Source organism: Muscardinus avellanarius, assembly GCF_963383645.1.
Source record: "Muscardinus avellanarius genome assembly, chromosome: 1".
Taxonomy (NCBI): Eukaryota; Metazoa; Chordata; class Mammalia; order Rodentia; family Gliridae; genus Muscardinus; species Muscardinus avellanarius.
Genome location: NC_137786.1, coordinates 143,481,932 through 143,497,697, shown reverse-complemented (window position 1 = coordinate 143,497,697; position 15,766 = coordinate 143,481,932). Strand labels below are relative to the sequence as shown.

Sequence of the window (15,766 nt, the reverse complement as noted above, 5' to 3'; positions counted from 1 at the left end):
AATCTCACATAACAGTTTCATTTGTCTGATACCAAGCTTTTGATGACTTAAAGATAACATTTCAATATTTCTTTTTACTTTCTTTCTTACCAGAGAATATTTTTTTTCTATTTTTTAGGTGAAACTATCATATATTTATATATTTATTTTTCAGAAAAAAAATCTATCCTAATATGGAATATGGACTCTAGATACCCAGAACGATCTTGAAAAAGAACAAAGCTAGAAGATATATATTTTCTGACTTCATACCATATAAAGCTACAATAATTGAAACAGTGTAGTACTGTTCTAAAGGCAGATATATAAACCATTGGAGTTAAATACAAGCCTAGAGCTAAATTCTTCCCTATATTGTCAAGTTATTTTTGACAAGGTTTCCACGAACATTTGGTGGTGGAAATAATAATCTTTTAACTAAATATTGTTGAAAAATGATAATTACATGGAAAAGAATAAAATTGGACTTTTACCTAATCCCATATACAAGTATTAACTCAAAATAGATAAAAGACCTAAATATAAATCTTAAGACTATAAACTTTTAGGAGAAAATCTGGGTCATAAAACCTCACAACATTGAAATTGGCAGTGATTTCTTGGATATGATTTCAGTGGCACAGGCAACAGAAGAGTATACAAACTCCCTAAAAAATAAAAAAAAATTGTATATCCAAAGACAATGTAAACAGTTAAAAGTTACTAATAGAATGGGATAAAAAATTTCCAAATGCTCTATCTGAAGGTAAATTAATATTCCAACTAGAAATCCTAAAAATTAACAACAATAAAGGCAAACAATACCATTTAGAGATAGGTAAAAGACTAACATAAATAATGAATCTCCACAGATAACCAATCTTAGTTGACTGTTGGATGGAAACTCTTTTTTCTCTGGTTCTGGTGTGTGTTACCTATTTCTTCTTTGTAGTTAATCTCTTTGAGTATTTTCTTTAGTGCTGGTTTTGAAGACATAAATTCCTTCAGTTTCTGTTTGTCATGGAAGCTTCTTATTTCTCCATCTAATATGATAGAAAGTTTTGCTGGGTAGGAAATATTTGGCTGGAAGTTGTTTTCTTTCAGAGTTTGGAATATGTTACTCCAAGCCCTTCTGGCTCTCATGACTTGGTTTGGGAAGTCTGGAGTGATTCTAATTGGTTTGCCTCTGAATGTCACTTGGCCCTTTGTTTTTGTTGCCTTTAAGATTCTCTGCTTGGCTTCCACATTGGTCATTTTGACAACGATGTGGCATGGGGATCCTCTTCTCCGATCCTGTCTAAAGGGAGTTTTATAAGTTTCCTGGACCTGTGTATCAACCTCTTGCTCTATCATTGGAAAATTTTCTGCTATTACTTCCTTGAAGAGATTGTTGATCCCTTTGGTTTCACTTTCTTTTCCCTCCTCTTTTCCAATTATTCTTAGGTTAGCTCTCTTAAAATGGGCCCATATTTCTTCAATATCAGATTCCTGCTGTCAGATATTTTTTTCTAGTTTAGAAACTATGTGTTCATTTTTGGAATGATCGTCTTCTAAGAGCGAGATTCTGTTCTCCATGTGGTCTAATCGGTTGTTTGTGCTCTGAATTGAGGCCTTTACTTCATTAATTGCATCCTTTATCTCTTTTTGGCTCTCTCTGAGTTCTTTTCGAAGCACCTCTATTATTTCTACAGTTATTATCCTGATTTGATCTTCTAGAAATCTCTGATTTTCTGTTTTATCGGGTTCTGATATTGTGGGGTTGTGGGCATTCATTGCTCCAGTAGTATTCCTCTTTCCCATGATTTCGGAAGTTTGTGCCTTTTCTGGGTTCTTCCCTTGGGTCATTGTGACTTCACTTAAGGTGTTCTGGATCTCGAGTCAATAGTATCTCAGATCCCACTACTCCTTTACTGGGTTGTATCACAGAGTCTCCAACCCAGAGAGTCGATAGAGGTTGCTTTAGACTGTGGGGGGTGCCAGGTTGCACATTCTCCTATGGTGTGATATCTCTGCCACTGCCCCTCCCCCACTGGGTCAAGTCCCAGGGAGTACAGTACTGGGATTTCTCCTCTTTGGCCCGCAATTTGACTCACTGTTCTTGAGTACGCAGATGTAGCTGTACTGGACTCGGTGAATTTGGTGCTGCCGCTGCCGGTGGCAATATGGCGCTGCTGCTACGCCCTCGGCCATGAGGCTGACGTATTTCTTCTTGGTTTTGAGTTCCACTCTGAATCCCTGCAGCGTGTGCTGAGCTCAGCCACTGGGAGCTTTAGATGCTCCCTGCGCGGAGAAATCCCGCCTGGCTGTTCCGTAGCGGCTCACCTCGGCTTGCTGTCCATTAAGAATATTTTTAAGCTTACAGCATTTACTTGAGTTAGGATACTGGCAAACCATACTGATGATGTGGTTACAGGGAGGTATATGGATAATATGCCTCAACTTGTAATGGCCGATGTGTATGTTTGTTGAAGCATTTACCTGCATTCCTGCCCTGCCTCTCTGCATTTATTTCTTTGAGAAAATTAGTCTCAATAGAGTTTTAAGTTATGTGAAGATTTTAGGACTCAGCATCCCTTGAACAAAGAAAGGTTAATAATTTTCGATGCTTCCCCCTTAACAAAGCATGAGAAAATCTATTAAAATTTCTTTTGTAAATATAATTTTAAATAGTTGCATAATTTTCTATTAGTTATACCACGATTTATTTATTTATTTATTTCCCTCTTCTTCCCTCCCATTCCCCTCAGTTGGGTCACCCTATTTTCTCATCTGTAGTTTCTCTTTCTTTGTGTAGAGTTCTTCCCTAGCTTCTGAATATCAGGGAGAGCATCCCATTTCTTATATTTTGTGACTAGAGGCTGATAAAGTCTTAATTAATTTGTTTACTTCTTTTTTTTTTTTTTTTGTACTGAGGGTGGAAACCAGGAGCTTTTCTACCTCTGGGCTATACTTCCAGACCTATTTTATACTTTATTTGGAAACAGGGTCTCACTAAGTTGCTGAGAGCTTTACTCAGTAGCTGAGGCTGGCTTCAAACCTGTGTGATCCTCCTGTCTCAGTCTCCCAAGTGCGGGCATTGCAAGCATGTGCCACCATGTCGAGCTAAAGTTTTAAATTTAGATGCCGATAAATTTGTAACTTTACAACATTGGCTCAGACCTTTCTTCTCTGAGCCCTGGACTTGCAGATCCAATTTCTTGCTTTGTATCTCTTCTTGGAGATCTCAAAGGTATTTTAAACAGCTTTCTATACGCCCCCCCCCCCAAAAAAAAAATCCTGTCCATTCTTAACTCTTGTGTGTCAGTGATAAGCACCACCAACCTGCTTAAACCAGAAACTGGGAGCATCTCTTATTCTCTCTCTGCATATCCCATCAGAACCTCCTGTCATTTGCTTTTCTGAGGTGTGTCTCCAGTGTATTCTGCTGCCTCTGTCTTTACCGTTGTCACTTGTGGGCTGGCCAGTCACTGGTAATCTGCTACTTTTGAGCCCACAACCAGGATGCTGTGTCATGACTCCTGTCTACATATCATTCCCTAACTAAAATAATGAATGACTTCCCTTTGCAGTTAGGATCAAATTTGTGTTCCTGACCTTAGCCCAGAGGGCTCTGCATTGGAAAGATACCAAGGAATGGCATAGCTGGGTCCTATGGTGGCTCTATTCCTAGTCTTTTGAGGAACTTCCATGCCCATCTCCATAATGGGTGTATTAATTTACAGTCCCACCAACAGCATTTCCTTTTCACCACATTCTTACCAGCATTTATTGTAGTTTGTATTCTTGATGATTACCCTTCTATCTGGAGATGGAATTTCAGTGTAGTTTTGATTTGCATTTACCTGTTTCCTAAGGATGCTGAACATTTTTAATATATTTGTTGGCTGGTTGTATTTCTTCTTTTTAGATGTGTCTCTTTAGTTCAGTTGCTCAATTTGTATCCCAAAATACAAATTGGGATATTTGTGTTTTGGGTGTTAAGTTTTTTTAAGTTCTTTTTATATGCTGGATATTCATCCATTGTCAGAGGAGTAGCTGTAAAGATCTCCTGTTCTGTAGGTTCTCCCCACATTTGTCCCTTTGCTATGCAGAACCTTTTTAATACCATCCTATTCTGAGTTTTGTTTCCTTAGCTTTAGGGGTCTTATTGAGGAAGTCTTTGCCTGTGCCTATATGTTAGAGAGTTGGTCCTATGTTTTCTTGTAATAATTGCAAAGTTTGAGATCTAATTAGGGTTTTGGCCCACTTTGAGTTCCAGACCTTTTTTATATTTTATTTGGAAACAGGGTCTCACTAAGTTGCTGAAAGCCTCACTAAGTAACTGAGGCTGGCTTTGAATCTGCGTGATCCTCCTGTCTCAGCCTCCCAAGTGCGGGGATTACAAGCGTGCGCCACCACGCCCGGCTACACATCTGTTTATTTCTAGTTTATTATGGTGTGTGTGTGTGTGTGTGTGTGTGTGTGTGTGTGTGTGTGTGTGTGTTACTTGGGAGTATACTCAGGGGCATTCTACCTCTGAACACAACCCTATTTTGTTTATTTTGAAACAGGGTCTTGTTAAGTTACCATGTGCTGGCCTTGAACCTATGTTCATCACGGCTCAGCCTTCCAAGTACTGAAATTACAGGCATGCACTGTAAAACTACACCTGGCTTTTTTTCTTCTTCTTGGTGCTAGGTATTGAACCCAGGGGCATTCTACCTCTGAGCTATACCTCCAGACCTTTTGAAACAGATTCTTGCTAAGCTGCTGAGGGTGGCTCAAATCTGCGATCCTCTTGTTTCAGTCTTTCAAGTACTGGGATTACAGGTATATGGCACAATATCTGGCATATTTTGCTTTCTTTTTTTTTTTTGTATATTCTTTCCTTCCTGTGTCTTTTTTTTTTTTTTTTTGTGGTACTGGGGTTCCTGGAAGCCCTTCTACCTCTGGGCTACACTCCTAGACCTATTTTTACATTTTTATTTGGAAACAGGGTGTTCTAAGCCAGCACGCACAGCTGGCTTCGAACCTGCACAATCTTCCTGTCACTGCCTCCCAAGCGCGGGGATTACAGGTGTGCGCCACCACGCCCGGCTGTTTTATTTTGTTTTACTGGGGTTCCTGGAAGCCCTTCTACCTCTGGGCTGCACTCCCTGACCTATTTTATACCTTTTTTTTTTTTTTTTTTTTTTTGGAAACAGCGTCTCTTAAGCCAGCTGAGGCTGGCTTTGAACCTGCACAATCCTCCTGTCTCAGCCTCCCAAGCACGGGGATAACAAGCGTGCGCCACCAAAACCAGCTCCTGTGTCTATTTTGAGGGAAACTTCGAGTTGGGAAATACTGATAGTGCTTATATAAATCTTTATTTATGTCCGTCGTGCTTCTTAGTGTATTTCTGACTATGCTAGATCAGTCTTTACCCTAGAAAATGAGATTTTATGCTCATACCTAATTTCATAATTTAATATATATTCTTTTTCAGCCAGCCTCTAGATTTTGTTCGTTCTTTCTTTCTTTCTTTCTTTCTTTCTTTCTTTCTTTCTTTATTTATTTATTGTGTGGTACTGGGGTTCCTGGAAGCCCTTCTACCTCCGGGCTACACTCCCAGACCTATTTTTTATAATTTTATTTGGAAACAGGGTCTCTTAAGTCAGCGTGGCTGGTTTTGAACCTGTGCTATCCTCCTGTCTCTGCTTCCCAAGCGTGGGGATTACAAGCGTGCGCCATCACGCCCGGCTCAGCCTCTAGATTTTGATTGGGAAAGGGGTTATGTGTGGGGGTAGGCATTCTGTCTTAGCATCATAATAGATGTACAGAAATACAATGCACACACATAAAACTATCTTCTTGTTGGCCAGCACTCAAATTCTATGAAAGGAAAGGAGCAATAGTCTGCAGATATCTTTCTCTGAGAAATAACGTTTCTAAAATTTTTGGAAGATTTGCTTAAGCCCTTTAGACATTTTTTCTGTTTGAAAGAATTTCAGAAGTTTTATTAATGTCCAACTTTGAAAAATCAGTGACTATGCCTTACTATTCTTAATATAATTGAAAAATTACGCATTTTTGGAATTATACAGGTTAAGAATAAGTTCTTACTCTAGCAAAATTTCAAGACTTGTGAAACCAAAACTATTGTCAGAAGTCCTGCAATTTCAAGATGACAGGCCTTGTGAGTTGTAAATTTTACATTTGTTGCTAAAGTGGTGTGCTTTGGCTACTAAACAAATAATTGTCTTCTTTTGTCAACATCATGTGAACTGTACAATCTACAGACATTGGATGTTTCTATGCTATGTTGTTGATATCTTAAACTGTGGTTATAATTTGAAATCATTTAAAAAGCCTGTATCAGTTTCAGAGACAAGCATTAATAATGAGAAATTCACATTTGAAAATGAGCTATTTTGGAATAGAAGTTAGAAGTGACAGAATGCTATGAAGAAAACCAAAAGCTTGTCATGATGAGTATCATGGTTGATACAGGAGAAAGAGCTCTAAATTGTTAGCCAGCATGCCAACAGAATACAAGCAGTGCTGTAGTATCTATATTTGTTTGGTACTTGGTATTGAACCCAGGGGCCTTTTACTTCTGAGCTACAACCCCTAGCCTTTTTTACTTTTTTTTTGTTTTGAAACAAGGTCTCGCTAAATTGTTGAGGCTGGCCTCAAACCTGAAATCACTTGTCTCAGCCTCCCAAGAACTGGGATTACAGGTGTGTACCACCACGCCTGGCTATATATACCTAAAGTTCATGAAAATGATATAACCAAGCAAGGATGGTGAGTAAACTGCTGGCACCAAAGACTGTGTAGCTATCATGTGTTCCTAAGTCAGATTCTCTGTGCTGAGGTGTGGAATATTTTTTGTTAATCTTTTTAGTTGGCAAATAATAATTTTATATATTTATGGGGTAGTGTGGTGATATTTGATACTTGCTAATTAACATATCCTGTCTTTTTTTGTTTTGTGGAGACATAAGAATTTTACTTAACAGTTTAAAAATATACATTATTACTAACTAGAATCACCATGCTGTGCAGTAGATCTCAAAAGTTTTTTTTTTTTAATTTTATTTTATTGGCGTACTGTATTCATACATCATAGTGTGATACAAACTTTTGTAGACATACATGCACACATCGCCCAGTCAGCCCCCACCCGATCCCCACCCCATTCTCTCCCTATCCCTCCCTCCCATGCTTGGCTTAGTGGTTGACATCTAGTATTATAGCAATTTATCCAAAATTAAAAATGATAATCTCACATAACAGTTTCATTTGTCTGATACCAAGCTTTTGATGACTTAAAGATAACATTTCAATATTTCTTTTTGCTTTCTTTCTTACCAGAGAATATTTTTTTCTTTTTTTTAGGTGAAACTATGATATATTTATTTTTCAGAAAAAAATCTATCCTGATATGGAATATGGACTCTAGATACCCAAAACAATCTCGAAGCAAAAACAAAGCTAGAAGATGTATATTTTCTGATTTCAAACCATATAAAGCTACAATAATTGAAACAGTGTAGTACTGTTCTAAAGGCAGATATATAGACCATTGGAGTTAAATACAAGCCTAGAGCTAACTTCTTCCCTATATTGTCAAGTTATTTTTGACAAGGTTTCCACGAAGATTTGGTGGTGGAAATAATAATCTTTTAACTAAATATTGTTGAAAAATAATAATTACATGGAAAAGAATAAAATTGGACCCTTACCTAATCCCACATACAAGTATTAACTCAAACTAGATAAAAGACCTAAATATAAATCTTAAGACTATAAACTTTTAGGAGAAAATCTGGGTCATAAAACCTCACAACATTGAAATTGGCAGTGATTTCTTGGATATGATTTCAATGGCACAGGCAACAGAAGAGTATACAAACTCCCTAAAAAATAAAAGAAAATATTGTATATCCAAAGACAATGTAAACAGAGTTAAAAGTTACTAATAGAATTGGGTAAAATATTTCCAAATGCTATATCTGAAGGTATATTAATATTCCAACTAGAAATCCTAAAAATTAACAACAATAAAGGCAAACAATACAATTTAGAGATAGGTAAAAGACTAACATAAATAATGAATCTCCACAGATAACCAATCTTAGTTGACTGTTGGATGGAAACTCTTGTTTCTCTGGTTCTGGTGAGTGTTACCTATTTCTTCTTTGTAGTTAATCTCTTTGAGTATTTTCTGGAGCGCTGGTTTTGAAGACATAAATTCCTTCAGTTTCTGTTTGTCATGGAAGCTTCTTATTTCTCCATCTAATTTGATAGAAAGTTTTGCTGGGTAAGAAATTTTTGGCTGGAAGTTGTTTTCTTTCAGAGTTTGGAATATGTTACTCCAAGCCCTTCTGGCTCTCATGACTTGGTTTGGGCAGTCTGGAGTGATTCTAATTGGTTTGCCTCTGAATGTCACTTGGCCCTTTGTTTTTGTTGCCTTTAAGATTCTCTGCTTGGCTTCCACATTGGTCATTTTGACAATTATATGGCGTGGGGATCCTCTTCTCGGATCCTGTCTAAAGGGAGTTCTATAAGTTTCCTGGATCTGTGTATCAACCTCTTGCTCTATATTTGGAAAATTTTCTTCTATTACTTCCTTGAAGAGATTGTTGATCCCTTTGGTTTCACTTTCTTTTCCCTCCTCTATTCCAATTATTCTTATGTTAGCTCTCTTAAAATGGGCCCATATTTCTTCAATGTCAGATTCCTGCTGTTGGATATCTTTTTCTAGATTAGAAACTATGCATTCATTTTTGCATTGCTCATCTTCTAAGAGCGAGATTCTGTTCTCCATGTGGTCTAATCGGTTGTTTGTGCTTTGAATTGAGGCCTTTACTTCATTAATTGCATCCTTTATCTCTTTTTGGCTCTCTCTGAGTTCTTTTCGAAGCACCTCTATTATTTCTACAGTTATTATCCTGATTTGATCTTCTAGAAATCTCTGATTTTCTGTTTTATCAGGTTCTGATGTTGTGGGGTTGTGCACATTCATTACTTCAGTGTTATTCCTCTTTCCCATGATTTCGGAGGTTTGTGCCTTCTCTGGGTTCTTCCCTTGTGTCACTATGGCTTCACTTAAGGTGCTCTGGATCTCGAGTCTGTATTATCTCAGACCCTACTACTCCTTTACTGGGTTGTATCACAGAGTCTCCGACCCAGGGAGTCGATAGAGGCTGCTTTAAACTATGGGGGGTGCCAGGTTGCACTCTCTCCTATGGTGTGATATCTCTGCCACCACCACTCCCTCACTGGGTCAAGTCCCAGGAGGCACAATACTGGGATTTCTCCTCTGTGGCCCGCAATTTGACTCACTGTTCTTGAGTACGTAGATGTAGCTGTACTGGACTCGGTGAATTCACTGCTGCTGCAGCCGCCGGTGGCAATATGGCGCCTCTGCCACGCCCTCGGCCATGAGGCTGGCGTATTTTTTCTTCTCTGGTTTTGATTTCCACTCTGAATCCCTGCAGCGTGTGCTGAGCTCAGCCACTGGGAGCTTTAAATGCTGTCTGCGCCGAAAGATCCCGCCTGGCTGTTCCGCATCGGCTCACCTCGGCTTGCTGTAGCCGTCCACTGAGTTCGCCGCTGCCGCCGGCAGTATGGCGCTGCCTCGGGCGCGTGTGTCTCCTCTGTGGCCCTGAGCTCTGTTCTCAGTCCGCTTTCTCTCTGGAGCCTGGTGGTTTTTTTGTTTTTCTGGTGATGGTGTTTTCTGGCTATGAAAGGCGCTCTTTTTGTGGTAATGGAGATTGGTTGTTAGCGGGACTCTTAAGCCCCGCTTTTCTCGGTTGCCATCTTCCCGGAAGTCTCTCAAAAGTTTTTTTCTATTGTCTAATGGAAACATTGTACGTTTTGAATAGCATCTGATTTCCTCTCTTCCACCATCCTCTGGTAACTACTTTTCTATTCTCCAAGGCATGAAGCATTTTTGGTTATCTGAAGTCAGGTATAGCAGAATTAGAAGTTTGAATATCTATGTTCTACCTAAGTATATTTTAAAACAAAAATATATGAAGATTATAGATTTGTGAATTATAAGAACCCAACTCCCTATTTTACATTTTGTTTCATTAAGAAAGTAACTCTTGACATATGGGTCTACTACAGTTTTCAGTTTTTGAGAAGGCATTTCTTATAAATTGTGATCACTTTATGTTTACATATATGCATATATCTATACATATATACATGGCAAAGGTGTCTACTCATATGTAAGTCAAATCTCAGAACAAACTAAAAAAATACTTCTCAGATTGTTATCTTATTATGGAGTTTTGCAGGATTGTTCCTTCCAGGAAGTGATTTCTTTGGTTTTGTAAATCTTCATTGCAGATTTGATTCTATAGTGATGCTTTAACAGATTCTGACCATTGTGTTATTCTGGTTCAAAATTAGCCCTCTCATGAAAGCTGAATTGTGAGTTTCTCCTAGTACAGAAACTAAGAAATCTAATTTCTTGATAACTTTGAAAGGGATCATGAAAGTGATGCATTCATTTAAAAAATAAGGGACTAGAATGTACAATAGAAACTTAGCATGTGGGAGTAAAAGTCTCCTATATGTATTCAACTTTCATCAACTCTTATTGGAATAGTCTCTTCAGCCTTCACTTGGTAGTGTAAGCAAGATGTGGAAAGAACTGGCAAGGTTCCTGAGCAGAGCAATGCAGATTTCTAGAGAGTAGGAATGAGACCTCTAAGAGAAGGTTAAAATAAGAATCAAAACTTCCTAGGGCAGAGAGGAAATTAAAGTGGATGAGGAGCTGGAGCAGGGATAGGAACTGTTCATTTCAGCTGCCCAGGTGATACAAAAGGAATGTCCTACATTTTTCAGGAGGGATTTGCTAAAATATGAACTCTTTCTCTCCATCCCAAGATGACTGAGACCACATGCACTCATGTTCTTCTTCCTTGGGTTTTACATTGCACATTTATCAGCTTTCAGTAACCTACAGCAGATATTTCCATCCACCATTATTCCTGAGGCTGGATGAAAAAGAAAAAGAAATTCAGATGTTCAGAACCCCCTGGACACTGTCACTTCAGTGGCAAGTCACAGTGAAAGACTTACTTGAGCATGTGAGTTTGCCACCTGGTGTGTCAAGAAATCAGGTGGGGAGTAGTGGGCTTACAAGACAAGTCTGAGCTCGTCCATGGAGGCCCCTGTGCCCTACCCACCAGCTGCCTCTTACATGTACATGATGTACTTTAACAAACATATCAATCACTAAGCCAAACATAAGATGTATGACTAACACCAATAAAAAAATAAAAAAAACCCAGCAAAAAAGACTAAATGTAAATTTTCATTTATATTTGGTTAACATGGATTAAAATGTATTCGTTCTTGAAAGTAATTTTAGGGAAGATAGAATATTATTTAGTGGAATAAAAAGATGATTCTATACAAACACAGACTCCAATAACACTAAGATTACAATAATTCCTTTTTTTTGTCTGGCACTGGGGATTGAATTCAGGGGCATTTTACCTCTTAGGTACACCACCAGCCCTATTTTATTTTTATTTTGAAAGTACTGGGATTACAAGCATGTGCTACCATGCCCAGCAGATAATTACTTTTAAGAGCTAAAATTTCAAACTTGCTTCTCTTATCAGATGATGAGACCTTATATGGGTTCCATTATTCCTAAATAGCTTAAGAAATATTTTGTAACTTCTCTAAGTCTCATTTTTTTCTGTGAAAATGAAAATAGAATATGTAATAGTGCATTTATAAAGATTAAGTGGGGATTAAATAACATAATAAAGGTGATATTTCAATAATAACACAAAAAACTAATTCCTCCTTGTGGAGTCATAAGATATCGGCACCGACAGGACCTTAGTGATTACCTGCCTCACAGATGGGAAGACTGACCTTGAGAGGCATGCTTGGGACACAGCAAAGAGCAGTGTGTTCACCTGCTGACGCTAGCCCCTGACTTCAAGGCCATGCCACATCAGATCTCTTTACTACAGCAAATGCCCTTCCCTTAGTAGGATGTGTTCATTTACCTGTTTGTGAAATATTCAAACTCTTAAACAAAGGCCAAAAAGTTAGGGTGTTCATGTGTAATATATAGGTAGATAGGTATATGTACATATGCTTAAGCATTAAATACACACACATAGGGGGCTACAGAGGGGCAGCCTGTGGGAGCCAGCCAGATGTGAGATGAGGCTGATGTGGGCAGGGTTCTGGGTAAGCCTTGGAGGGCGCTGTTGCAGAGCAGATTCCATCTTTGTTGATGAGATGACTTTTTAGTTCCCTTTTTTTTTTTTTTTTTTTTTTTTTTTTTTGCGGGTCTGGGATTGGAACCCAGGGGCATTCAACCTCCGAGCTACACCCCCTGTCCTATTTTTTATTCTTTATTTTGAAACCAGGTCTCACTGAGTTGCAGAGGGCCTCACTAAGTAGCTGAGGCTGTCCGTGAACCGCAATCCTCCAGTCTCAGCCTCCCAAATGCTGGGATTACAAGTGTGCGCCACCACGCCCGGCTTTTATTTCCCTTTTCATAGTGCCTGCATTTAACAGGTGCCCAGTTAACTAATGACTTTAAAAAAGGGAACAGAAAAGCCAGGCATAGTGGTGCATGCTTGTAATCCCAGTACTTGGGAGGCCGAGACAGGAGGAATGCGGTTTGCAGCCAGCCTCAGCTACATAGGCCCTCTGCAACTTAGACCCTGTTTCAAAATAAGAATAAAAAATAGGGCTGGGGGTTGTAGTTTGTAGGTAGAATGCCCCTGGGTTCAATCTCCAGTACCACCCCCCACAAAAAAAAAAAAAAACCAGGAGAAATAGTCTGATATTGAAAATGAAGGTGACTTTTTGATTTTGCCCTGATTTCTGTTGCTATAGGATATCAAGACTGAAGAATATTTAACTACTTAGGCGTATGTTTGATTGCTTTCTAGTTCCTTTTTATGTAACAAAAGTCTTTGTGAATTCTGTAGAACTCCCCAGGAAAGATACATAAATTATGACTGTATATTTTAAAAAATGTACATACACACACACACACACATATGTATGTATGCATGTCTCAGTTTATAAGCTTGTAAGCTCTTTGATATTAGTACTATATGTTGTTCTTCACAGGACCTTATCTAGAACTTTGGTAAAATACTGTATGAGTGATTTCAGACTGTGTGTGTGTGTGTGGGAGGGGGGCATCCCTAACTCTTTACTCTTCAGAAATAAAATCCTTGTATTTAGTATTGTAATGCTGATTCTAAAACTTAGTACTGTTTGCCTTTGATAAGCCAAGTTTGCATTGTTTAATGCAGAGGGTCTGTGCTGTGGTTGCTGCTTTCGTAGGTGCCTGTGAGGGAACCTTGGCTTGCTCTACCTGTCATCTCATCTTTGAAGATCACATATATAAGAAGTTAGACACAATGACCGATGAGGAGAATGACATGCTCGATCTGGCTTATGGATTAACAGACAGGTAAAATTTAAGACTGCTTCACTTGGACTCACAACTTGGGAAGATCCATCCTTATGACTTTAAGATCACACCCATGAGTTCTAGCTTAGAGAACAGTCACAAATTTTGCATATCAAATAATGTGGCATTTCTTTTCCACTGTCCCACAGTTTAACCGTGATGACGTTTTTCCTCTAGCAAAAGTAAAAAAAAAAAATTAAAAAGGACGTATTTTAAGTGTAAGTTCTAGATCCTAAGACATCTTTATTCTATTTTTACTCCCGGAATTAATATTTGTCACAGTTTAACAGGATAGAATATAATGCTTTTTATAATGTTCATGAAGGACTGATTGAATAATTGAACAAAATTAGAGTGGAAAATTTTACCTATTTGACAGAACAGAATTATCGAAGAAATTTAATATATAGTTGTAAAAGTTATGTTAAGATGATTATGTCTTTTTTCCAAGTGTATGTTAAAGTAAATTAACCAGAGCTTATTCTTATGAATAGGTAGAGTTACTCTTAGATGTGATAAGATCTATAGTAGCAGTGACACTGAGTGGTACCTTATTATTGTGTGTGGAGGGGGGAGGGTGGTGCTGGGGATTGAACATAGGGCCATTCTACCTCTGAGCTGTACCCCCTAGTCCTGATTTTTTGTTTGGAAACAGTCTTTCTCTAAGTTGTTGAGAGCCTCAGTAAGTTGTCGAGACTGGCTTTTAACCTGTGATCCTCCTATTTCAATCTCCTAAGTACTGGTATTATATGTGTCAACAATGCCCAGCTTAGTAATTTTTTTTTAATTTATCAAGTTTTAATTGGAGTCAAAGACTGCTAGTTGATTTACTTATTCAAGGGGAAAGTTAAGGGCATATTATGTAATTAAAGTGGGCTTTGTTTGCCATGATTTGGTGACCCCGGACACCAACAATATTTTGTTTTTGTTTTTGTTTCTGGAGATTAAACCCAGGGGTGTATTTCTGAGGTACACTTCCAGACCTTTTTATTTTTTGTTTTGAAACAGGATCTTACTAGGTTGCTGGGAATCTCATTAAGTTGCTGAGATTGGCCTTAAACCTGCAATTCTTCAGTCTCAGCCTCCCAGGTACTAGGATTACAAACATGTGCCACCATGCCCAGCTGAAAAATAAGTTTTAAACAATTACAAGTAATAGTAATAATAGTATTACTATTTTCATACAGATTTTGTAAATACAGTTTTATTGGACACTTTAACAAACCATTTCATTTAATTCACATAAAAGTATTAAGTCATTTATGTTAGAGGAAAAGAATAATTTTTCCTTTCATATAGTTCATTTCCTTCTTAATGGAAGTAATACTGATGTCCTGGAAAAGAGACTGAGGAAATAGTATCTCTTTAGACACCAAAGCAAAGCAGGACTGTGGCTGTCATCTCCCTGTCCCCCTTTCTGTCTTCAGTGCCACATTCTCTATCAACACCTCTTTTCTTTTTTTCTTCTGAAATAACACAGATAATACATCCAGTGATGGTGTTAGTTTGATTCTGAGAATTGTGTTTCTTAATAAGATGGTTCAGTCATAGCTAACTACTTGCCTGTTTATTGAGATAAAATTTATAGATACATGTGATAATACCTCAAGTGTAAGGAGCAAAAGTGTTTCTTGTTAGCTTCTGTTACCCTCTAGTGTGTCTAGTTGATAGGATTGGTTATATATGTTTGACCTGGTAAAAGTTTAGAAGGTTAATAAATTCCTTACTGCTTTGGCTAAGAAGAAATAAAAATGTCCTACACATTTTGCATTGATTTGTGAATGACACATACTAAACACTAAACCATACTTACCTCCTTTTCTTTGCAGGTCACGGTTGGGCTGTCAAATATGCTTGACCAAGTCTATGGACAATATGACTGTTGAAGTACCTGATGCAGTGGCTGATGCCAGACAATCTGTTGACATGGGCAAGAACTCCTAAGCTATAATAAAAAATATTTTCATGAAATTTCACCTATTTTTATAATTATTTCTTAATATAATTAAAGAGAACATGGGCAAATGGGTTTATTATTATGATTAGCTTTCCTGTTTTAATTCACCTTGTATAACTACTAAATTTTGTAGTATTATGTGTCATTTTAATTTTGATTAAATTATGAAATTTCAAATATTAGAAAATAGCTGATAAGAATTTTATATATTTTATCTTCCGTATGCCTAGTGGCTTTAGCAAAATGTTATAACATAACCTTATGTCTACTTAACCATGAGGTATATTAAAAAAATATTATTACCCCTGTTTGTGGGGAAGAGCAGAGCTCTAAAATGCCTTGTCTAGGACTGTATAACTAACTTGCATCTTGTTTTTGGAAGTTTATGT

General features: G+C 37.8%; 1 protein-coding gene across 1 annotated transcript in view; it reads left to right on the top strand.

Moving 5' to 3' along the window:
* Positions 1-15,364, top strand: part of FDX1 (ferredoxin 1) — a gene marked incomplete at both ends in the record, with an annotated part of 29,879 nt that extends 14,515 nt beyond the window's left edge. Inside the window, 2 exons of the mRNA XM_080695903.1 lie at positions 13,291-13,420; positions 15,250-15,364. Of these exons, the coding sequence (XP_080552029.1) occupies positions 13,291-13,420; positions 15,250-15,364 (245 nt within the window). The remainder of the gene's footprint in view (positions 1-13,290; positions 13,421-15,249) is intronic.
* Positions 15,365-15,766: the final 402 nt, after the last annotated feature.